The 26,205-nt window shown below is 37.1% G+C and overlaps 1 protein-coding gene across 16 annotated transcripts in view; it reads left to right on the forward strand.

Annotated features, from left to right (window-relative positions):
• UBE3A (ubiquitin protein ligase E3A) overlaps positions 1–26,205 on the forward strand; it is a 53,563-nt gene that overhangs the window by 18,778 nt on the left and 8,580 nt on the right. For 7 of the 16 annotated variants that reach the window (XM_075135361.1, XM_075135379.1, XM_075135387.1 and 4 more), the window contains 5 exons: positions 1,757–1,801; positions 6,999–7,219; positions 12,245–12,555; positions 16,498–17,753; positions 25,618–25,762. In XM_075135361.1, the coding sequence (XP_074991462.1) occupies positions 7,113–7,219; positions 12,245–12,555; positions 16,498–17,753; positions 25,618–25,762 (1,819 nt within the window). In that variant the 5' untranslated portion in view covers positions 1,757–1,801; positions 6,999–7,112. Of the gene's footprint in view, positions 1–1,756; positions 1,802–2,587; positions 2,897–6,998; positions 7,220–12,244; positions 12,556–16,497; positions 17,754–25,617; positions 25,763–26,205 lie in introns of those variants that run through there. The other 9 variants (XM_075135446.1, XM_075135413.1, XM_075135431.1 and 6 more) reach the window with 3 other exon arrangements.

Genomic DNA, 26,205 nt, shown 5'->3' on the forward strand with positions numbered 1-26,205 from the left:
TCTCTCGTCAGTCCTGAACTTTAATGAGTAAGGGAAACATCATTTGAAGGGAATAAGTAGAGACCAAATTTTGAGATTGGCCAGTTTTTATGTTATTTTCCAGTTAGAAGGTATTTGCATTTTAAGCATGAGTATAAAGTTAGTTGGATAGTAAGTTCAGAACTCTATCCCTAGTGTCAGTTGAATTTTATAATTTAGTGCAATATAAACAAACAACTTCCTGTGTTCTGCATCATCTGCATAGTATCCAGCTAGCCTAGGAATTTTAAATTGTCTGCCAGAAATGCTTTGTAGGCACTGGGTCTGTTAACGTAGTACAGTTTGGTAAAATCCAGAAAGTTGCTAAGATCTGGTATGTCAGTAAAGGACCTAAGATTTTAGTAGATAATTTGGAGAACAGTCCAGGCTTTAATAGGAGGGACCATCCAGTAAGGTAGCACAATGAAACATAGGAAAAAAGGAAATGTTTCAGGCTACAGGTGGAGATTTCCAATAGCATTTAGAATAGTATAGATAGTCATATAGTAAACAGAGAAATTCAGAAATTCCATTCCTATAAACAAAGATTTTTCTAGTAAAGCTATGGCAAAGCCTGCTTAGCTGTGCTAACTGAAGTACCCTAGCGAACTCTGTTGAAACCTACAAAGTGAGTTCTATTTGCAGATTTTAGCTCACTTCTGTTTTGAGAAAGCTCTGTCATGAGAGGCATTTTTGTTCATGGAAGCTACAGAGTTTCACTGTAATGGCTGTGCTCTATTTTCACTCCTCACGCAATGTATCCAGCGTGGCAGTTCTCGTCAACTGTACCAAAATCTATACCCAAGTGAAGGTTGGATAAGATTCTTCAGGATATGATTTCAAGGCAGCTTAAGGTGATTGAAGTCAAAACTGGGGCATTTGTACTGCCTTGTCTCCTGGCTCATCCAGCTACCAACTCTCATCTGGCTACAAACTCACTGGGTAGGGGGAAGTCCTGAAGGGATGACAAAAATAATCTGTCTGAAAAAAAAAAAAGAAATGTTAACGTCTCGAATCAGTGCTGGCATAAGGAAGAGGATGGGAATACGGAGGAGCTAAATAGCTATAATTTAGCCTACTTAAGTTAACATGGAACTATACCCCTTGAATAACTCTGTAAATTAAGTCAAGGGGCTTGGCAAGCTGAACACAGGTGCTGCTTGTGTGTAAAAAAATGCCAGGCCTAATTCTGAATATTATTGGCTGACCTGTTGGCTGGAAGGAAGAAACAGAAAGCTGACTGCGAGATTATGTCCATAAATTCATGTAGAGAGAGACATGAAATTTGTTTTGAGATTCTGTTGAGATTCTTCTGAGCTGCTGCTTCTTAGAGTCCAACTGTGCAGAGAATCTGTTTGTAACAGTTGATCACTGATAAACTTTGAGTATACATTTTGGTTACAGAAGTGGTTATGAAGAATTAGGCCAGAACTGGTGCACTATACAACCTGAATACGGAAGTACTGCCCGCAGAACTCTCCTCTAATGGCTACTGTTGCATAAACTGTGGGGAAAAAGTGCTGTCCTCCTTAAAGAAATTTGGCTTAATTACATTGTCAGGTTTTATGTTATAAACTGTCTTCTAGAGTTTGGTCAAACAAATTAAATGTGCAAGTCCATAAAAGTCGATGCTTTTAGTAGCAATAATACGTTATCACTTTCCACCTTTCCTAACTCTTCATATTGTAATGAGTTAAAATAACAAACAATGCTTAAGTTTTTGTATCTGTATTTGCAGATCACCAGGAGAACCTCACTCTGAAAACATTGAAACTAGCCGAATGTAAGTAAATGAGTGGATGAGTTCGGTATATCTTGTTTAAAAAATGTTTTGAACATATGTAACACTCTTGCACCTGCTTTTAAAAAAAAAAGACAAAAGCTGACTAAACCTGTGGAATTACCTTAGAAAATTCCAAGTTAGTATTTTGCTATGGAAAAATAATTTTAAGCCTCTGTAGAAACTGTGATGATTTTTCTTTTTGTCTTTTTTTTTTTTTGAGGGTGAATGGGTTGAAGGGAAAGTTCAGAGGTTTAATTTAATGTGAACCAGTAGATGGTAGCATAATACAATGTCAGAAATCTTCAGGCCTATATTCAGACTTGACAGTAGGGGTGTCATTTCTACCTGCTTTTCACTAACATCTTGCATGGGTTTGAAGACACTTCAGTACTAAGGCACAATACCTGCTAATATCTGTTGTAGTAGATGCATTACTGAACTGAGAAGAAAAAAAAAAAAAGGTCTGACTTAATTTGGCAAATTTATATACTAGTTACTTCTAGAAACAGAAAACTAGCTTTCTTCCACTAAGCAGTGTTCATGTAGCATCTTGCTCACAGTTCTGAACCTTGTTTTGGTCTGTCTTCATTAGCCTAGAAGCCAAGATTAACTAGAAGTAAGATTGTGATAGGCTGAAATGTTCATTTCAATTTCAAATTCAAAAGGATTGCAGGAATGAGGGGACCATTTTAAAAAAAGAAAAAAGTTATTTGAGATTTTATTCTTCTGTGAGTTAGCAAACAAAGATTCTTTTCTAGCTATTCAAACCATCCTGTCATAGAACTCAAATAGGAAAACCACAAACTCTGCTTTTCTGGCTTATAGCGCAAATTCCAAAATAATAGAGGGAGCGTAGCCCAGTGGTTAGGGTACTGTCTGAGGCTTCAAAAGATCTGGGTTCATTTCTCTTCTGCCACAAACTACTTCTCTGACCTTAAACTGTCTCCTCCACACCCTTCCCCCAAGTGGTCTAGCATTTTATGCACTGTGGGCTGAATGCCAGTTTCAGGATGTTTTGCAGGCTAGGGACGTAGTGTGAATTGCTCAAGGACTTCTCTGCTGTAGCTGCCCAACGCGGGGAGGAGCAAAGCTGAGGTGAGCCCCTCCACATTGGAGTGCATACCTAACTTTAAAAGTGATGAGAAGGAAACAAGGAACGCTTTTCCTGTGTGTTTTTAGCAATTCACTGCAGTGAAGTCTTTTTTTGCACTAGGAGGAGCATTTCTCCTGGGATGAATTTGCTTTTCCCTCTTTCATGCCATCTGTTACAGAAGTGCTGTCTAGCTGCTTTCTTAGGAGCACAGGTTGCAGGGATCCAGACCTGAGAGGCGACTGGCTGTTGCTACATGGACATGTGTTAGAGACAGAGGCTGCAGGGCAAAAACCCTGCCATAGTCTCTTTTCCTGCTCCAGTAGCAGCCCCTGCTGAATTATTTTATGTTGTTCCTGCAGCAAGTTGAGTTGTGTTTTTTTGTTTCCCTGGCCTAGCCAAACAGGGAATTGGGCTGTAGACTGGCTATAGTCCGCTCTGGATATTGTCAGCTGGACTACTGCTTTTTACACATTGTAAGGAAAGATGCGTCAGAAACAAGGATCTTGACTGGTGTGAAACAAAGACTCTATAAGAACCTATGATAAATCAGAAGGAAAAGGCAGTACAACTATTTTTCCTTCTAGCAGTTTGACAGTTCTTTTTGTGTGTGTGTGTGATTTATCCTCCTTAAAACTGAACCTGAAAAAATAATCTACAGTAGCAAGCTTTTCTGTGTGACAGCTGAATTTTTTTTTTTTGGTGCAGAATGATGATCAGAGTTGCCCCGACTATGTAGATTTCGGGTATCTGTCTAAATTAAATGTAAGTCAGTCAAGCTGTAGGGATTCACATACTTGTTTGAGTAGTAGTTATACAGTATTAATGCATAGTACACTTGCAAAACTAAATTTTTTAAAACTGTATCACAATGTGATGTGTACATCACCTATTACAGAGAATTTCTGCAATCCTGCTGCGTAGTTGCTCTTGCCACATAAGGTGGAATGGCAGGCTGGGTAATATAGTGTGACCTGCAAGCCTACTGTGTAGCTAAAATAGTTACTATATTATTTACATGCCTATAATTCATTAGTAAGTGTAGGGACTTATGTGACTGTTTTGTTATTTGCACAATGAATGGTTAAGTTGTTTTTGCTCTGGTTGGCTGATACAATTGCTTTATTTGTTTCTGTGTTTTGCATTGCAAAGCTTCACACCAAGAGCATAGTTACATATGTTTCACATGTATGAATTAAAATAAATTAAAAAAAAAAAAAAAACCTACTGACTCTTTCAGACTCTTATGCAGCATATTCTTCCATGAAGAAGAATTATCCCAAGCTTATCCCAAGCTTTTCAAATTCGGGCTCTATGCATAATGAACATCTTGATGCTAGCTCAGAGTTAGGAGTCTCTTTTCCTTAGCATTCATTCAAGTCTTTGAATTTTTAAGATCAGCATCTTCTGTGTGCTCCTGTCACAAGTCTGCATTAATTTTCAGCTTTGACTAGTATAACTTTCTTAAAACCTCTTTAGCACTAAATTACATAATTTTTAATTGTTTACTTTAACTTGACTTCTTATCATTTCGTGTATTTTCGCTCTTTGTGTTGTATGTTGTCACATATCAAGGCAAAGGTTTGGGTATTTTGATACAATGGCTCTCTGTGCGTTCATCTTACCTTTCTGTTTTTGAGGATGGGATGCTTTGCAATTTTGAAACTTCTCTCTCTCTCTTTTTAAAGTCGTTGAACTCCCCTCCATTTTAAAGTGTTGTTACAGTTATAGTTGATGTATAGTCATCCCACATTGGATTGGATTTGATACCTGGTTTGTTTCCCTTGAAAGAATGGCAAAATAAAAATTCTGCAGCAGCCTCAAAATATGCCAGAAAAACAAATTACAACCATTGCAAATACATACAGTAACTGTATTAGTGTTTCATGGTACATACTTTCAGATGCCATTCTAGTGCTTTCTAGACATAGAATGCCTTAAATTACTTTCCTCGTAGCTGAAAACACAGATGGGTTTGCATAACATAACCATGGGACGTGCTGATCATAGCCTCTATATCAAACCTTGCCACATACAGGTATTTTTGTGGCATTTCCTGCTTGTTTATTGCCATTCTTGGAAGGAAAATATGTAAGAAGTATCTTTATGTACTCCTGCAGCCTTGCATTGTGTTATACTGTGATCTGTCTAGGATGAATTAAAAAATTTCCTCTCAGAGCCTCTTGCAAGGCATCATTTAGCCAGGCAGTGATTCCCTTGAGGAAACTTCATCAGTTAATAAAACTGCATTGACTCTACTCAAGAATTATTACTTTTTTAAATTTAGCAACTGCTTAAGTTACAATTAAGTGTCTGTCTTACCTTTGCCTCCAAGAGCAAAAGTGCAGTAAGATAAGTTGGCCAAGTTTTATAATGATTTGAAAGAAAAGGAGTTCCAGATTTTGCACTAGAAAATATAACTGAAGTGAAGCAAATGTATTATAGACCTTGGTTCCCATGAAGCTTGGAGGATGCTGTAAATTTACCAGTTAAATAAAAAAAGAAAGCTTAAAGAGGAGATATTTCTCTCCGGAGCTGTCTAATCCACAAATGCTAGCCTGTTCTTAAACTGGAAACTTGGGTCTTTAAGTCTTATGATCCATGTTATTTGCACTTAGTCTCTGCCTGATCATGGTCATCCTTCTAGGACAGTGTCATGCAGAATGAAGGCATAGTAAAAGAATGCTACCATGGAAACCTAACTTAAAAAAAAAGTTCTGGAGTTTTTAATAGCTTGAAAACAGAGTTGTGTGATTGTCCCTTTCCTGTACTTGGCCCCTTCTCTTCAAACTACAAGGTTGATCAGCATTTAGGTCTCTTCTCTGCAGGTCGGTCCTACATGTTGCTATGGTCAGTCCTCTTCTTATATCAGTATTTTTGTCTGAAATAGTTTGTCTCTTATATCATGCTTTCTATTGAAACACTCCAGTGGTCCAGCAGTAGACAACTGGAATCAGTGTCTCCAAGTTACTGTCTCTATCTTTTGATATCTCACTGCAGTGCTAATATTAATCTCCTTTCTTTGGTTGATCAGAATACAGTGTATAAATTTCATACTTGACAAATTTAAGCTTGTTCAGTAGAGTACAACGTGAAGTTTAATTGTACTTGCTTGAGTGCCAGGACTTCTTTAACCAAGGGAAAACAACTTGGAAGGTACTAAAGAATATGTATTTTGCTTAATATTTGATAAAATACTCATTATTTGTTTTGTCCTGAATATAAAAGACAGACTGAATGATTCCTGTCTTATTGTGGCCTCATAACCAGTACAGAGTGTTAGAGTTTAGGACTCCTTACTTGATAATTTAAAACAAAATTTGGAGAACTGTTGAAATGTTTTTGTGCGGTTAGAGGTGATTATTCTTTGTAAGTTTAACAACTGATAACAATTGTGTACTTTTTTCTTTAAAATATTAAGAATAACAAATTTGTTCAGAGAGAGTAAGATTTTCTGAGTTAGTCCTAAACTTATTACTAAGTTTATTCCAGCAGTAATTCAAGTTACTTTTTCTTTGTAGTTAAATAAATTTATGGACTTTTTTTATGAAGGCTATATTTCTCCCTGCCTTTTCAAAAGGCACTGATTCTGTAAATGTGAGCATTTAAAACAGTCAAGTATGCCTGCAGTTACATATGTTGATTGCTTACAACAGTTGCCTAATAATTGTTTCCCCATAATCAGTTATTTGATGACTTCAGGCCTGTAATGTTTGCGGGGAGGGAGGGGATTGGAATTGGGGACGTTTCCTGAAAAAGCCAGGGTATAATTGATGCATTATTCATCTCTCAGTTTTTTAGCTAATTGAATGTTGAAGGAATTGCATAGGTGACAGGGCACTGCATGCTGTCTTAAGAAGGATAGATAGGAACCAGGGGATGAAACCAGTTGGTCTGTGGAATGACCTTATCTCTGTAGAGTCCTGGAGCTAATAACCTGAAGAGGAAGGGGCAGTAATGAAGGGTGCTTTTCTAATAGGACTGTAGCAAGATAATTTGTCTGTGAGACAAGATTGAGATACACATGCTGATTCTGTTCTTGACCCCCTCTCTCTAGCTGTCTTTCTTCATTGCTCCATAAAGCCAGGACAACTGTTCTGTTCTCAGGTTCGCCCTTCCTGAGGAAGTGCCGTGCCTGACTTCGTCAGCACACGATGTTCCCGGAGCCACAGTGGATCTATAATACGTGGCGGGGAGGGAGGTCCCTTAGGTGAAGCTGGTATGGTCCAAGGGAGTTCACAGTCTGCACCCCAGCTATCGGGGCCCACCGCACTGGAAAGAACATGGTTTGGAAAACGCAAGCTCCATGCACGTGTGCGTTTGCAGACGTACGTTCGCTGGGGTGCCGGTGGCTGCGGCGGGCAAAAGGTGTTACAACACTGCTGGAACAGAGGGCTCGGCTCCAGCGCTGGGTGGAGCATTTGGCACTTCGGTGTGCAGGCCACTTCAAAAGGGTCTGTGCGGGCAGTGCTGTTACCGGAAGCTTGTCTTCTCTAGCGTTGCTCTTCTTAACTCTAACTAAACAGAAGCAAGAAACCAACATGCAAAGTTTGACACTGAAACTCTCAGAAAGCAGTATTTAACTTCACAAAGATGTCCATCCATAACCCACACTTTTTTAAACTGTTTTTGGCCTGCTGGTCATCTTATTTCCACAGTATAGTATAATTGTTGCAGGTGTATAAATCTCTCTATGCTCCTGTCTGTTAAGGCATATACTGAAAGCTGTTTTGTTATTAGTACTAAAAAAAATGGTCCCTGTTTTTTTCCTATCCAAAAGGCAAACATAAATTTTCCTCTAGTTTCCACACACATTAATACTTTTGTTGATTTTTTTGTGTTAAGAAAGAAAACAGCTTATAAACATTTTGGCACTTTTGAATTCCTAATAGTTTTGTTAAAACAGGCTGTTGTAAATTTCCACTTACTAAAATTGACCATTTTGGAGCAATGTGATACTTCTGTGTAGAAATAATGTAAAAGTTGTTGTGTCCCAAGCAGAAACCATTCAGAAATACATCATTTCATACTGATAATTCCAGACAAGTGTGAAACTTTCACACATATTTCTGAAATTTAGGTAAACTTAAACAAAAATGATGCATTTATGCAGATATTTTTAACGTCAGGCAAGTTTTGAAACTTGGGTGAAAATTCTTCCTCTGAAGAATTATATGCTTCAGATTTTTCTAAAATTCCTTAAATGTTTAAACGTCTGATTTTCTCTGTCACAAAAGTTTCCTTTATGTACCATTTCTTGTATGTAGTTTAAGATATTTGGGAAATGCAAATTAGATGCTGTTACATAGGAACTTTTGAACCAGTGCATTCAATCCCTTGTTTTGTATGTGGTTTAGACATTCAAAAGTTACTTTACAACCCAAAGTGCAGCCCAGTGCCCCTTGGCCTAAGTATCTAGAAAGGTAGAGGCTCAGTGGTGCACGTTTCTAGTGATACTCCACAGTTTTAGCAGCATTTCAATTACAAATGCAAAGTATTTATTATCTGGCTTTTTATTAGTTAAAGAACAATTAAAAAGCCTAAAGGCGTTCTTTTTTCCTTAAGTACTACAAAAGTAAGTCAGTGAATACTAATTTTTTTTTTAACAGAAAAATGTGCTTGTGAAATTGTTGGACTTTGGGGAAGGAAGGTGATGTCTATTTTAAGTGTCTCTCCCCCTCACTGAAGTAGCGAGTCTTGCTTGAGGAGGTTATACAAGGCCCCCTGTGTGGGAAATTACCCTTAAGGCTTAAGGCTATGCCTGTGATATGTCTGCGAAATGTTTACAACCTGCAGCCACACCAGTGCAGTTTCATACTTGGATGTGCACCAACAGTGTGAGTCTTTGCAAACATATATGCAAGTCAGTCACTGCAGTCTTAGCTACACTAGAAGGTGTCTGTGTGATAATGTACAGTAAACTAGTCATTGAGTTTATAAGGGGCTAGTTACTCTAAGATCCCTGTAGAGGAACTTAAAGGGAGCTGCAGTCTTCACTGTATAGCGTGAGCTAATAATAGAGAGGGGTTTTGTGTTACCTCGCTTGATGAACCAGTTTTAATGCCTTAGGCTAAGAACTTAAGTTTTCTACATACTAAATGAGCAGGGGAATGTAGAAAGAGATCAAGTTTTCACCTCTGGAGAACAGAGAAGGTATGCTACATTTTTTTCTGAATAATATGGAAATGTGGGCTGTCGGCACTGTACAGTGACAATAATCCCTCAAGTACCCCAACGGGAACATGGTATGGAATATCTTACTGTTCCATAAAATCGCACATTGGCTTACTCAGAACTGCGTTCTCTGTAAGCACTTTCATGGATGGACCTCAGTAAGGGTAGCCCTTGTGGAAGGCTCAGTAACAAGCCTTCTACCTTCTTAGGTCTGTATCATCACTTTAAGTCTCCACCTTTTTTATTTACTTATATAATTTATCTGAAGCCATGTCAAAAGTCTGTGGAATTGCTGCTAGGGAGAGGTGGGGGCAAATTCTAATATTTTTGTATTCTAGTACTGTTGTACATTGTATTGTTTGCTTCCATAGTTGATTTAAAAAAAAAAAATTTCTAACTTTCAGTCAAACCTTTCGTCTCTAATAGAACTTGAGTCAGTGAGTCTGTGGCCATGAGTCAAAATGAAAATGTTTGTACAAACTGCATTATTGTAGGCATGGCATAGTTTGAGAAGTAATTGGTAGTTAAAAAATGGAAGCAAAAAACTTGAGTCCCTCAGAAGTTAACTGTTAGAGACAAGTCTAAGCTTAGCTTTGTCTCCTGGCCTCTCAGATATGACCTGATTGAAGTGGAGTGTTGTTTAACATGATAAAATGTGTTGTTAATATATCAGTGTTTATACATTGAAATAACTTTATTCAAACTAGGCCTTACCTAAGCTAGAAAGGTGTACATGCCTCTTTAAGGCTAACAGTTTCTCCAGTTTGAAAACATAAGTTCTTTCCTCTTAGGGAATTCACAATATATTTAATCTGAGTAACAACTCCAGCTGCTTTAGGTAAATAAATAAATACACACACACACACACCCCTAACATACATACACAGAACAGCTGTGACAAATAATCTATATAACATTTTTAGGTGTGTTACATAGGTCAAAAACATCAATATTATGGCAAAAAAACTTGTGAACTACTTGTAGACTGCAATGGAGCAACAAGATGGAAGGAAAATGCGATGAGGAAGGATAAAGTTAAAATGATAATGTGTGTATGAAGTAACTGCCATTTTCTATGCACTGTGGAAAACGTCAGTGAGAGAGAGGGAGGAAAATGAAAGGAACAGTAAGTTTCAACTTGAGTTGCAACAAGCTTTCATGAAGGCATCAAGTTAATGCATAGGAGAGACTGCAAGAGGAGTAAATAAGAAGCATGTTGGTGAGACAGGTGGCCATAGCTCAGGTGTAAAAATTCAATATTAACAAAGAAAGGCTTTCACATGATACACTTACCTGCTTACAAATGACAATATTTCACACTCTAAATCTGAAGGTCTGGAATGATTGAAAGTCAAGAATGATCAAAGCATGAAATCTTGGCATTCAGAAATAGATGTCTGAGAAATCATGTACTGGTCTAAGCTGTATTAAAAATCTGATGTTTTTCTTAAAGCCTCTATACTAAAAGCTGAAGTATGAAAGATCAAAAAAACCTTACGATTTTATATGTACGTGGAGAGAGGCAGGTTTTCCTAAGTCCACATGTAAAAATTGAAGAGGCTAGAACTCTTTCCTTGAATCAGAATACAGCTATTCCCTGTTTATACAGTAGTGGTTTTCATGGTATTGCTGGTGCTGCTTTTTTTTTTAATGGTCTTCCACCTCCGTCTTGAGGTGCCAGAGAAACCTTTCTCTTAATTTTTTTTTTTTTTATCTTGGAACTCACTGGGGCATTTGGAAGGTCAAGAGACATTGAGGTAATGGTTTTCTTTGTAAGAAATATTTTCTTCTCTAGGATCATGAGATCTTGAAGGGTGAAAGGGAAGGATCAAAGGTGTTATTGCTGAACAATATACACCTCAACAGTTACTTTCAGAACTTGAGGACATTTTCCCTTCTGAAGCAGCTGCATTGAAACTCTGATACTTAACCAGCCAGCATTAACAGCTAGGTGCAGCAAGTGCTGAGTAGTACCAGTGGGTCTAGCACTTCAGTTCTCATGCAGAATCTGTGCATGCATCAACATCTGAAAAGGCAACTTTAAGTTAATATCATAATTTCTGATTAAAATCTTGCTTCCCATGTTCATAGTACTGTATCAATAAAGTTAGGTAAAAAGCCTGCATGTTACACCTAATCAAAATGTTTGAAATGTTTCATAGTTGATATTTTTCACTAATAACTTAGTTAATGAAGTGAATAAATGAAGTGAAGGTTTGGAGGTTTCTTTCCAAAATGTGGTGAAACATGGTGCTCTTGGTGCTGCATGCAGCTTCTTCTGTCCCAATTACCTGCAGCTTTCCGGCGATTTCTCTACCATTTGTATGTTTCTGTAAAAGTCTATGACCTTATTAATTGGCCAGTTAAATTTTCTTGTGTGTGTATATATAGTACTGAGCACTGTATAGCGCTACAGTTGTAATTCTTCAAAATACATACTTGCCATGTATAATTGCAGGAGAAAGGGCACTATTTGGCAAATAGCTTTTTTAGAGAACCATGTACCTTATTAAGCTGAGGAGAGATATATTCAGCCTTGAGCTCATCTTTGATCATGGTTTTGTCATCAGTTTAATTAACCAAGGAATATTTTTCCTACGGATTTAAATAGACTAAATATCAGATAACTTAGTCATCTGGGATCTTGTTTAAAAAAATGGTTTAAATTTTTAAAGGGTTTATATCCTATTGGTGTAGTATTGATAGTATTACTAAATAAATGCCTGGATCATTTGTATTTCATGCCTCTTCTTTCTGTCAGTGGCAACCATACCTCAGTACTATATATCAGACTCAATCACCTGTATGAGATCCAGTTCTGTTTCACTTGCAGCCTTGCTTTGCATCTAAATTGCTCTCTTTTTCAGTGACAACTGAGATTGTTCAGAACTGAACAAGACTGTGTCCACTGTAACACTAGAATGTAAAGCTGAAAACTCTGCATAAACGGGATTTACCTTTTACTTACATAGGACCCACAAATTAAATTGTCTTATATATATTTGCATTTGTCAAGATGAGAATCCTGCATTTAAAACATCTCCTGATGTGTCCTCTCTGATACAGAAATCTTGTGTTTCAGTGCTTGACTAATCTCTGTCTTGCTGATGCTTTTGAATGAGCTTTGTATGTGAAAGCTCTACTAATCCTTGTACTTACTGTTTGAATGTTTGCTACAGGAAGCGAGCAGCTGCAAAGCATCTAATAGAGCGCTACTACCACCAGTTAACTGAGGGCTGTGGAAATGAAGCCTGCACGAATGAATTTTGTGCTTCCTGTCCAACTTTTCTCCGTATGGATAACAATGCAGCAGCCATTAAGGCCCTCGAGCTTTATAAGATTAATGCAAAACTCTGTGATCCTCATCCCTCCAAGAAAGGAACGAGCTCAGCCTACCTAGAAAACAATTCCAAAGGTGCCCATAACAATTCCTGCACTGACAGAAAAATGAACAAGAAGGAAATGCAAGGCCCAAGAGATGACTTTAAAGGTAAGATGTTATTTTAGAATTTTCCTAAAATAAAACACATTTAATATGCATAAGTATAACCCTACAGAATTCACTGTGGTGGTATTCTGCTGACTGTCATTGTGTTCTGCTGACTTCTTAAGTAAAATACAATATTTGACAATCAAATATTTTACTATGGATTCTGAAAAATGGCTGGATTAATGCTGAACACTGTTTCCAAATCTTTACCACATCTCTGTTAAAATCCATATGCATTTGTTGCTTTCTGAGGTTACTGGTTTTGCAAATATTGAGAGTTTTTTTAAGTGCTGTTGTATGACTGTTTAGTTTTGCTAGTTTTGTAACTCTTCTGTAGTTAATAAGTAATAAAAGTTATACTTTAACACAGAATCTGGAAATAGTTAAGAAACTTAACAGATGAACAAAAAACAATACAGTGGATAATAGGCAGTACATTTACCAAGCTAAAAAAAGTTTAAGCAAAGTCATTTCTAAGCCAGTGTACAAAAATGAAATAATGTTCTGTGTGTTTTTTCTGATTTCTATTTAGCTTTTCAACTCTTTAGAATAGTAAATACATACTACAAGAATAATTTTAGTTGTTGTCAAAACCTGTGGTGCAAACAGAAATCACAAGCTAAATGAAATTAGCCATTAACCTTTGAGCAGACCTTTTTTAAGTATTGTTGCAGTAAGTGGTATAAACACAGAAGTTCAGATTCGTTCATTTTAGCTAAAGAAGTTTAGCTAAAAGAACTGTTTACAGCAAAGAATTAAAAAGGCCTGCAGAATCAGCAATAAAACATAGCACTGTGTTATAAGGGACCTAAGATGCTCCAGTCAGCGTCTGTATTAGTTTGTTCTTTATCTGATGCAAGGATAAAGAATGCAAGGATAACTTGTCCGCAAATTATTTATGATCTGAGTAAGCAAAGAGGCAAACAGGGAGGGGAGAGGGGAGCCAGTGTAGTGTTAGACAGGCAAGAGGCACATTAGGTCTGTTTTGTGATTTGTCTCTTAGCTTTGTGTATTTTTAATGGAGGTGTGCACATACGGGATTTTCCTCCTTCTCCCCGACCCTAACGTCCTCTCTCCCCAAGATAGGTTGAGAAGACTCTTAGATACCTCTCTCCAGAGACAGTCTGTTGTCTAAAGCAATGACTCTTCTGTCTTCTGACTTCATCTGTTGCAGCATCACAAGTATTGACCTGTCCTTGTAGCTGTATGGACAGAGAGTATTAATGCATTCTTAAAGCCCATCTGAGACTCTTAGTTACCTTTGGAATTGGATGATGTCTAAGGAATCTAATGCTCTGAAATTTTTTAAGGTTTATCTGCAGCAACAGTTACTGGAAAACTGCAGTTAAGTTTGAAAAAGCCAAGGAAAAGGTTGTGCAGCTTACTTTTATGCTTGACATAGGATTGAAAGTTCTAAATAAATTGAAAGAAATGCCCTTCAGAAAGAATTGTTTAAATTACTTTTCTGTAGTGCTAAGCCCTAAGACTATTTACCTTTGGGGAAAAATGTATCGGGAGACCGTCGTCAGCATCTCAGTAATATCTTAGATGACAGTCCAAAAAGAGGAAGGAAATAGAGAAATTGCAAATATGTAAAAAGCATGGGTTACAAATGTAGTCACATGGAGCAATTTCAAAATCAGTGTTATAATTACCTGGGAAACTATTTTCAGCTTTGATCACCAAAACATTAAATTGGGAACAGAGAAGGTCAGTGTACAGGCAGTGAGCACACAATCATAACAAAGCTTCCATAAGAGATAATGAAAAGATAATGAATAAATTTGCTAATTAGGGAGAGTGTTGTTGGCAATATATAGATCACATGCAGTCTTTTTCATAGTCAAGGATCACTGTTAAAGCTGGACTTCATGTACAGATTTATCATGGAGTGTTACTGAGAACAAGGTCTGAGAGGAGGTATCTTTACTTCTCTGGATCACATAGTTGCAGTAGAACGGGTGAGAGGAGAAGGCATGTAAAAGCTTACTCAGACACAAGTCAGCTAAAATTTACTTGAGTTAGAAGAAAGCTTCACCATGTTTGTTTTTCTCTAGCTGTTCTCACTGCTGTAAAGTAAAAAATGGGGCAGACCCTTATGGCAGCTCAGTTAAAGGATGGTCACAGGATATGACTTAAAACTTATGAAACTGCTGATGGTAATAGTAAATATTTTAACTGGAAATAGCACATGGTTTGTTCCTTAAATGCTAAAACTTGTAAAAGAGTGACTGGGGAATTTCTGTTGTAAGTATGGAAATCTGAAATGTGTTAAATTGTTAAATTGTCAACTTTGCTGATAATTTTTATGCTATGAATAACCTCTGCAATCCAGAGTCAGTGAACTTGAGACTGTGGTCCTCATTTTGAGGAGCTATGGCATGGAACAGCATCTGTGTCAACAGTTAAATTTCTTTTAGGCAAGTTTGCTTCTTGAGCATGCACTGCAACAGATAAAAAGAGGATTCACTAACCTTGAATCCTTTCATAATATTTTTAATGCTGTTGTTTTTAACAGGACATTTTAGTTTTGAAGCTTTTTCACTGTCTAGAAATTGGTTGGAAGTCAATCTCAGTAGCATGACATAAGCTTAATCTTTCCTGCGTTATATGTGTTCTAAGAATGGCTTGGGGCTCTGTGAAAATCAATAGGTTGTCTGTCTTTGCAGCATTTAGTTTGTATTTTTAATTTAATGACTGCTTGGAATGAATGTTAGTGTAGGCAATCACATTTCAAAATACTTTAACATATAACTGTGTTTATTAAAATGATACACTTCCTTCTTTCTACAGAGGTAATTCTAACGTGGTTGGTGGATACCGTGCTGTGTTGCGTGGTGTTTTTAGATCTCTAGAGATGCTATTAAACAGATTCAGTTTTAGTTCTAAATTGTGTGTCAGTATAGAAGAATCTGCTTAAACTAGAACATCTTTTCAGGGTCTGATCATGTGGTAATCCTACTCTAAATCATCACCTGATGTGAAAGCACTTGTGGGTTCTGTTTGAGAAGTAGCATAGAAAGCTATAAATAATGTTTTCTCCTTCTCTTTTCTGAAGAGAAAGGAAGATTTCAAATAAATGGACCACCAAATGACTGACTTCATTTCAGGGGTTTGGGGGGGAGGTGGAACAGACGGGTACTTGGAGCCCATGCAGATGATGTGTGTAAACCAGCTTGTTCATCTGAATAACACGTTGATGAGTATACTCAAGTTGTTTATCTCAGTGAGGCCTAATGCACAAAGAAGTAACCCACATGCTCAACTGTGTGTGTAATTTAGGAGGCAGCATAAATTTCTGGGCATGTACGGTGCATTTTTGGGATGATTTTCAGGCATCAGTTTAGTATAAAAACAGTTGCAGAAAGCATTAAAAATAAAATAAGAAAACTTATATTCCCATTAATATACAACAAAACAAATCATTGAATCTTTTTTTAAGGAAGAAAGAATGTGTGAAATACATATGCATGTGCTATGTTTGATAAAAGAGGTTGATACAGTTTAGTTTGTGTATAGTTTAATGACTTATGCATTAACTGTGCAGATTTACCAGAAGGCTGTATTGTCACACAGTCTTATTCATTAAGTCTTTTAAAGTTTAAATGTCTTACCGATTGATTGAGTTGCTCTTGTTTAGACGATATAATACTGTTAACTACCAAATGTAGTTAATTGGCTGCAAAACAGTTTTACCATTGAGCATGTTCTCTGATCAACATCCATGAATAAAATATCTTACGAAATCACAGTGAATGAAATCATGTTTCTTCATGCTTATGAGATTATAAAGTATCTGTCTTGAATTTATCCAGCACTGACACTGTTTTTTCCAGTGTTAATGGTGATATGATACACGGATTTCTTGAGTAGAGCAAATTAGAGGTATTTTATCTTTTTAATTTTTATCTTAATAAAAAACAATATTTTATCTTTTTATAGATGTGACTTTTCTAACAGAAGACAAGATTTATGAAATTCTTGAACTATGTCGAGAGAAAGAGGATTATTCCCCTTTAATCCGGGTGATTGGGAGAGTATTTTCTAGTGCAGAAGCATTGGTACAGAGTTTCCGAAAAGCCAAGCAGCACACCAAGGAGGAGCTCAAGTCTCTTCAAGGAAAGGATGAAGACAAAGATGAAGATGAAAAGGAAAAAGCTGCCTGTTCGGCTGCTGCTATGGAAGAAGATTCAGGCGCATCGTCATCTTCATCGTCAAGAATAGGTGATAACACACAGGGAGATAATAACCTCCAAAAACTAGGCCCAGATGAAGTGTCTGTAGATATTGAAGCAGTCAGACGGGTCTATGATAGATTACTTTCTAATGAAAAAATAGAAACTGCCTTTTTAAATGCACTTGTGTACTTGTCACCTAATGTGGAATGTGACTTGACTTACCATAATGTGTACTCTCGGGATCCTAACTATCTGAATTTGTTTATTATTGTTATGGAGAATGGCAATCTTCATAGCCCAGAATATCTGGAAATGGCTCTACCATTGTTTTGCAAAGCAATGAGCAAACTACCCCTTGCAGCTCAAGCAAAACTAGTCAGATTGTGGTCGAAGTACAGAGCAGACCAAATTCGGAGAATGATGGAAACATTTCAGCAGCTTATTACTTACAAAGTCATAAGCAATGAGTTCAATAGTCGTAACCTAGTGAATGATGATGATGCTGTTGTCGCTGCTTCAAAGTGCTTGAAAATGGTTTACTATGCAAATGTAGTAGGAGGGGATGTGGATACAGATCATAATGAAGAGGAAGATGAAGAACCCATCCCAGAATCAAGTGAACTAACTCTTCAAGAGCTGTTGGGTGAGGAAAGAAGAAATAAAAAAGGTCCTCGAGTGGACCCACTGGAAACTGAACTTGGTGTTAAAACTATAGATTGCAGAAAACCACTTATCCCTTTTGAAGAATTTATTAATGAACCACTGAATGATGTTCTAGAAATGGACAAAGACTACACTTTCTTCAAAGTAGAAACAGAAAATAAATTCTCTTTTATGACCTGTCCCTTCATATTGAATGCTGTTACCAAGAACCTGGGTTTGTATTATGACAATAGAATCCGGATGTACAGTGAAAGACGCATAACTGTGCTCTACAGCTTAGTTCAAGGCCAGCAGCTCAACCCGTATTTGCGACTTAAAGTGAGACGTGATCACATCATAGATGATGCGCTCGTCCGGGTAAGTCATGCAGCAACATGGAACTTAGGTTTGTTGGTTCTGACTAGTGCAAACTACGTGGGCTTTGACTAACTGAAAAGGACTGCGTGTGAGTGCAGTGTTTTATGTACTAGGTTTCCTCTAGAAGAAACTAAAATAGCTTTACCATATAAAGTTTGAATTATAAGTGTGCTGCTGAAGATTTGTATGTTCAGCAGAAACACTTCTACTCAGAGTGGTTGCAGACTTTTAAAGTGTCAAATAGTTCTTATTCCCCATTAACAGATTCTGCACTGAGGGTGACGAACTTCTGTTTCAGTACGTTTTCTTTGTCCTCTGGACTGTCTTGGATCATCTTCTGATAGTAGGGTTTTTCAAATGGAAGTTGGAATTAAAGCCTTCCAGTTGTGTAACTCTTCTTGTGGACTTCTGAACTTCTAGATATAAAGTGTGTGCAGTGACTGCACGCTAAGTAGAACTTCTTGCTTCTCTGAGTTTTTGCAATTTGGTGCAAATACTGATTCGCAAATACTGTTGCAATTTGGTGCAAATACTGAGTGAGAAAGGAGAAATAAGACCTGTTAGTACCTGAGAGCTGTGAGAGCAGCCTGTTTCTGAATATGCTAGCTTCTTAAGATAAAACTTAAAGCCATTTGTTCACACATTTTTGGAAGATGGGAATTAAACAGGATACAAATTATAAAGAATATTTCAAGTAAACTTTTTTCATACATATGTCCTTTAATTTTAGGACTCTTCCTCCCTTCATTTTTTGCTTAAAGCTGTTATTTTTCAAAAGCTCATTTTTCTGTGTTCTGCTATTAAAGCACAGCAACGTGTGCAAAATTTTAAATTTAACCATGGCTTTAAAGCTTGTTGCTGAAGAGCCAGACAGGTATTTGGAGAGACTCTGGGGAAAGTACCTCTTTTTTGCCTCTCAACCCAGCTGTTACTTCTCGTTAAATTTGACTTCTTTAACTGCTACTGAAGGTCAATTGTGAGAGCCCTAAGTGAGCTCCCACATTGATTTTTCTGTGTACCTCTGAATTTCCAGATGGGTTAGCTGCTTCATGGGAATTGCTGATATTATGACTTATCGGGGAAAACCTTTGTCTCTAGTACCAACAGGAAAAATAAAATTGCAATGCAGAAGTGCCTTCTCTCTGTAAACCCGATTATTATATTAGGCAAATAAGAAATATACTGTTCTAAAATTCAACCCTACTATGTACCAGTTTTCTAATTTAAGAATACTCTTTGTAATTTCACTACCTGTCAAACTTACAGTTCTATCCAGTTATGTTTTGTCACATTATTGTAATGGAGTTTATTTCCATTTCCAAAGCTCTGTTCAGCTTTGGGATACATAAATACTGAAAAAAAGGGAGGGACAGTACTACCTCTTCAGGAGAGGATGGGCTAAAAGAGGATAAGAGCTAGTTTTAGGGAGATGTTTGTTTTAATGTCAGTTCCAGCAGAGAAGAAGCAGACCTTCCTCCTCATACTGATGATGGGAAGGAAAATCTTTAAGTATGAGAAAAGGCATTCTTCCACATGTTGCTTGTTGTGGAAGGAAGTTGAAATCTTTGAGGACAACAAAATATGTTTAGTGTTGCTTAGAAAGCTCATGAGCAACACCAAGTTGGTGCAGCTACTATATCACAACGGGGCCACAGCGGTCATTGCTGTGCACAGCCTTGGTCTGTTGGAAATTTACGTAGTTTAAATCAGATTAAGCTCAAACATACTAATTTAAATTGTGATGCACTTGCAGGAGCCCTCGCACAGCGTAGCAGTCTATGAGTACATGCCTGGGCAGTTGCCATGGATCCTCTTACAGCTGTTAATTTAAGCTGTCAGAACATGCTAAATTATGGTGATCTGACTCTGTCAAAGCCCCAAGGAGAGAAAGAATTTTAAACTGTTTATTCTGGGATAGAAAATGAAGCAAAAAGATAGAATTGTTCTAAATTCAAGCAGTCTGAGCTGAACTGTAGTGTTAGTCAATGAGAGCAAGTGCAGCCCAGACATTTCTTGAAAGTGGAAAATAGATTATGTACAGCAAGTTGGAGATGAATGAAGACTCACCATCCTAGCTGGGGGAAGGGAGCTGTATGTGCCATTTCAAACAGATGCAACAAAGTAGCTATTGTGAGATGATGTGGACTTAGAGAAAATTGTGTTGATAAATATACGTAGCGGGTACAGAAGTCACCTTTTAACTATTGATATGTTTTAACTGATGATATGAAGTATCAGTGTTCAAGGAAGAGATTTTAAATATTCCTGAGGAAGTGTTAGAAGTTAAGAAAGGAGTGAATTAAACAATACAGTATCTCTGTTTACTGTGGTGTGCCTATGTCTCTTTTTTCATTTGTTTCTTCTCATTTTAATATCAAAAAGGATGCAATCGGAATACATTCAGAGATTTCAGAGTCTCTTCAGAGAGGTTGTAAAGTCCTCTTAATGGTAAAACAGGTGACATAAAATGACATAAAAGATGGCATGGAGAAGTTGAATGGGAAATACCGGTTTTCTCAACTGGTAGCACCCAGTCATATTATCAGGAAGAAGGCTTAACATAAGCAAGAGGATGTATTTTTTTCCACACAGTGTACCTTAAAATTATGGATGTCATTGCCCAGAACTTGTAGCTCTTCATGAAAGAAATATCCATCAAAAGCTAATGGGCATTACAGGCACTTTAATGTGACCCACAAACAAACCTCAGGAGGTCTCTAAGCTTCAAGTCTGCTGGTAGCTGGAGAAGTTTCATAGGGAAAACACTGTTCCACACTGTCATCTTGCACTTTTTTCAGCGGGTGCCTGATCTGTTTAAGAATTGCATGCTGCTGTTACACAGGTGCTTCCTGTAACAGGTTGAGAAGTTTTTGGTTTTTTGGGGTTTTTTTCTCCCCCTTAGCAAATGTCACAATTTGTTTCCACTTCCTAATTGGCCTGTAATTGGTCTGGATGAAGACCTTCTGTCTTATGTCCTAATCCTTAAAGTGACTTGCTCTATCTCTGATTGTAGTAAAAGTTGGAACTGCAGGTCAAAGATGGGTACCATGTGCTTCTGTAGTAGCCCTGACAGCATCAAACCTAAGTGAAAGCTACGTTGTGTGAGTTTGCTTCAGTGATGGTTGCAGTCTTGGGTGCAGTATTGAACTTTGGAAGGGTCTCACTGAAAACTATCAGGAAGATCTTGCCGAGATAATAGTCTTCAATACTAAAAGTGTATTCTTAGATCTGTTCAGTGACAGAATGTTTCCAAACATGCTTAAACTAAAGGTAAGTAATTATGATTTCCAGTATCTTTACCCTTGCATTGCACTTTTTACTTCTGGGGTTTGAATACTTATAGACTTGTTTGAATTGTAAGTAATTACATACTCATGTTACTAGACCTGTGTCTTTACAGAACCACCACTGCAGACTTTTTTGATTATATATGGAATTAACTCTGATAATTTCATGGTAAAAGCATTTTCAGAAATATTGATTAAAATTAGATTGAGGTGGTCTTATTCATATTTTCCTTATTGATGCTGGATATTTTTCAAGCAAATATATTGATCAGCCTTCATAATTTCTTTTTGAAAATGGACGAAGTACAGGTCTTTCTCTGCTAATTAGTCGAGCTAATTAAGTTATCACCAAGCTCTTTTTCTTTTATCAATATTTAATATTCAAACTTTTAGAATTCATTATGTACATCTCACTTTTTGGACTTCATTAAAACCGGTATGAGCACTGGTAAGTGTTTTGTTTGTTTGTTTTTTAATTACTGTAGGATTTTTTCCTTGTACGGAATTCGAAGCAATACTTTTAAATACCTTTGAAGCAATAACTTGTTTAAAGCTGCTTATTAAAAGAATTCGTAGTTCACCCTTGAACAAATATATCTAACCAAAAATTTTATTTACACATTCATTATTCGATTTCTTTGCATGTATGAAACTTGCATCAGAAACTTATTTTTCTTTTTTTTTATTGAAATGGACTTAAAACATGCTTTCTTTGTATTATATATTTATTGTATACTTATTTGTATGTTAGTCTGAAAAGTCACTGAGGGGTGGGGATGCAAATAGTAAAGTGCTGGTCCCCACTTTTATTAAAGAACCCTTACATCTGGGAGTTGGTAGCTGAGTTTGCAGTTCTTGAAAGCAGTTAACATGCGTTTTTGTGTCTAACACGTTTCTTTTGAGATGTTAACTGTACTCCTGCAGAGTCATGTTACCTGAATGTGGTAGTAATGAAGTTTATCCTTAAATCCCCTCTTCTGCCTTTTCATTCCCCAACAGCTATTCCTTTCATCCCCTTCCTCTGAGTTTACTTTTTTTTTTGCACAGATTGTATGTGGATTTATTCTCAGGTAGCAGTAATTTAAAGGGTGTGAGTTATGACACACGAGTTCTGCAAGTGAAAGTGTGGTGGATTCCTTCAGCAGAGTCTGGCTGGTACTTGCTTGCAAATTAGAAACTCACTTTGACAAATTTCACATTGAATGTAGATGGCTGGCAGGCACCAAGCTTCTCCTGCTTGTAAATGACTGCTAAATATATTGATGAGCAAAAACTTTTATGTGACAACTGAGGCCAGCAGGTAGATTCTCTCATAGTATATTAGCAACAAAGTATTCCAGGAGCTTTGAGGTTCTCTTAGACTAAGTCGATGTTTATGTGTGTTCAATTGAAAATCTCAGCACTAGTGTGCCTTGGTTATGTGCAGAGTATGTCTGACTTTGGTGATGTATGCATGAACCGTAAAGTACAGCTTGAGAGGATGCTTCTTAGTCACTTAAGTATTACTTCACATGCAGTTTTGCAGAAATTGTAGTGACCGACTTACGTCACTGGTACTTTCATACTTAAATTAGTTGTGTTCATGTCATTTTTGCCTTCTAGCATGGGAAATATGCCTGCCACTGCCTTAAAGAGAACTTTTATGTTACATTGCTAGAACTTGAGAGGTTTTTTGATCATTTTTAACTGAATAGAGATTACTTCAATTAATATCAATTTTAAGAAGGTAACTAAACTCTGGTGTTATGTTAAGCTTTTAAATGTCATATTTCTGTCATCCAATGGAAGATTCCTGTCTTTCAGGAAAGCACAGTGTTGTTCTGTAAGCAAAGTAAATTATACAATCTCTTATGCTGTGGCACTATATCATGTTTCAGCCAACAAAATACAGATATTCTTTATAATATCATATCTCATATCTCACCTTTCAGCTCTTCAATTCATAAATACTCAATTTTTTATGCTACTGCTTCAAACATGCTATACACATGCTTTTTGGGAAGTCCCTGGAAAATGTAATGATGACTTCATCTGCTTGGCCAGTCAAACCATCATGACAGAAAACATACTGGCTTCTAAAACTTTGGGAATTCACACACACACATAGATTGGGTTTATCTAGCAGCATCTGTGTTGATACAATTGGGGTGGCTCTGATTATTTAAAAAACCAAAAACCAAACAACTTTAAACTGAAGTTCATACTTCCCGTGCTATAGAAACACTGCTGCAGTTCTGCTAAAATTCAGTGCCTCTCTACTATCATGACTAATGCTGTTTTTTCCACTGAGTCCCAGTTTTCTTGAGAAGCATCAGTGTTGAGACATGGATGTTCAAAGAAGCAGCTAAATTCACAACCTTTAGTTGAGCAGCTTAGCAATATTGTCCTGGTTATAGAAGCTACTTCAAGGAACATTAGGCTTTGATTCAAAATACTGGCTTTTTGGTAATTTTTTTATCTGACTCCCTTGCAGACATCAGCACAGCATTCCAATCTGCCCGGTCGGCATTGCTCAACTAAGAGTGTTTCCTTCCCCTTTTTTAATACTGCTTTTCTTTTACATAACTCACTGCAGCGTAGTTCTCAGCCAAAAAACCATTTTGAAATAGTTTTTTAAGTCGCTTTATATGTATAAATATGAGCAGTCTCCTTAATATAAGTGTATTTCTATGACAGAAGAAAGCCTTTACACTGTGACAAAAGGTTGCTGTCCCAAAAGAAATGCAGAGGTAATACTTCTTAAAAAGTCTCAGTTGTATTTGGAACATGGCTTAAGCTCCATTGTCCTCCTATTCAGGAACAAAATTTTTTTACACATCTGTAAGATGTATAGTTTTAAGATTTATATGAAATGCAAGTCGCAAAACTACACTGTTATGGGAAGCATGTGATGAGAATACCAATGGAGGCAGAACTGCAACATGTTTTTGCAGAAGTATTGTTGATAAAATACAGTGAATTTCAAAGAATAAATGTTATTTGGTCTCCTTAGGGGGGAAAAGTAGTTCATTGCCAATTATATGCAATAGAATATATGCAAATAGACAGACCACTTTAGGTAGTACCTAACTAAGTTTTCCACATAATCTTGTAATTTAATATACATCTCGATCTGCTAATCTGAATTTGCTTGCTCTCGTTCTTGGGGTCTTCATGGTTTGCCTCCATTTTTTTAACTGAGCTTTATATGCTATGGAGTTACACTCTTTCTCTTCCTGATACTAGTTTTCAATACCAGTTACTGCAATTCTTTCCCCACATGCTCCTTTTGCAGGAGGAGCTTCAAAGTCTCCAAAGCCGTTATGCTAACCACCTTAGCTCTGTCACCGTCACCCGTCACACTGTGCTGCTTGCAGCATGGCTGGCTGCCTTGGCAGTTACTGGGAGAAAACGTGTCTTGTTGATGGTGTTATTGCTGCCTTTATCCTCTCTGTTCTGTTCCTGTTTTCTTTTACACTTCTGTAGTAAAATTCTGGGACATAAACGATGTGTTGGCATGTGTGTGTGGATAAGGTAGGGTAGTGAAATAAAAAGAAATGGTTTGGCATGTTAAGGACACTTGCTGGTAAATACAGATTGCGCTAGCCCGCATTAGAGGTGAATCTCGCCAGTAATATGGTCTTGGCAGGGGAATGTACAGGTCCATCTGTACCTTACTTTACTGTTGTTGAGTTTTCTTTGCCATGTAGGTATGTTTAATGTAATCATGCTGCACAGGTTTAACCAATATGTTTATGGTTTTAAGCAGCATACTTCTTACCAGCTGCAAAATATTCTTGCATAACTTTTGATTTACTAAAAGGACACATTTTTGTTGGAAGAAAGTGAAAGACCTGTAATGGCCTTTATATAGACATGAAACCCTTTCCTATGAAACGTCACAACTTTTTGACCTTAACTGAATTTTCACTTTCGTGGAAGCAATGTGGTAGATCTGTTTAAAGGCACTGAAGAAATAAGAGCAAGAGATTTCTGAGGCTTCGTCATTAGGGTCAAGAGGAAAGAGGATTGATTTGACTATTGGTGTCTTTTTATTTCTGGGTTTTTTCCCCCAGCTCTTTGTTTGTGAGATGCAACTACTAGTCAAAGGCTTGTCTTCTGTCTTCCACTGTAAATTACTACGTGAAGGTTCTGAAAACATATCTGTTAAATCCCTTCACAAAACCATTTGTTGTCAAACGGGTAGATCAGATTGCAGTCTCTTTTCATTGTCAGATGAACTCAATTATCCCAGTAATACATCTTGATTTCATACTGTTTTCTGTGAATTTTGTGCAACGCAATGCTAACTTATTTTATATAAGTGCTTAAAAGAATAGAAATGGAGAAGGCTAACAGACTTAATTGGCTAACAGATCAGATCTGTGGTAAGTTTCTTGCTGTGTTAATCCCCAAATTCTAATACGTGCTTAGAATGATTTAGTGTTACTATTGCTTTCTGATATTTTACTGTTGTGATGTATACTTGCTTTCTTCTTAGGTTTGGAGGGTAGTTTTGATTTCAGTATTTGATACTCAATTGACTCTTCTAGTAAACAGGTTTACTAATGAAACACTTCTATCTGTTCACTCAATAGCTAGAGATGATTGCTATGGAAAATCCTGCAGACTTGAAGAAGCAATTGTATGTTGAATTTGAAGGAGAGCAAGGGGTAGATGAAGGAGGTGTTTCCAAAGAATTTTTTCAACTGGTTGTGGAAGAAATCTTCAATCCAGATATTGGTATGTGTTCTAATAATTTACTAATTTATCAGATTTTTCCCATGAAAGGTTGGACCAGATGATCTTTCAAGGTCCCTTCCAACCTGAGCTGTTCTGTGTTTATGCAGTACCTTTCTACATCTGCTGCTGCTTCTCTCTGAAGCTCTCCAGGTTTCTTGGTGATCATGAGAGTACTTGACCCATTGAGGCTCAGTATTTCATCATCAGTCATCCTCCTGAGGAGGAATGATGAAAGGAATAACTGTATAGTTAGTGAAAGCTACCATTGCTTGTTTAGATATAAATCAGTAGTATAGGGTTTCTTTGCAGGGTTCTTTTGTTTGTTCTCTCACCTTTTTCCTCGCTTTGCTTTGTGATTAGCTTCTAGAATTAGTAATCAAACCAGAGGAAGAGCTTCTGCAATAAAACCAGAGTAGGACTATGGTGAGTTTTTGAGTTATTTC

Source organism: Calonectris borealis, chromosome 1 (genome assembly GCF_964195595.1).
Source record: "Calonectris borealis chromosome 1, bCalBor7.hap1.2, whole genome shotgun sequence".
Taxonomy (NCBI): domain Eukaryota; kingdom Metazoa; phylum Chordata; class Aves; order Procellariiformes; family Procellariidae; genus Calonectris; species Calonectris borealis.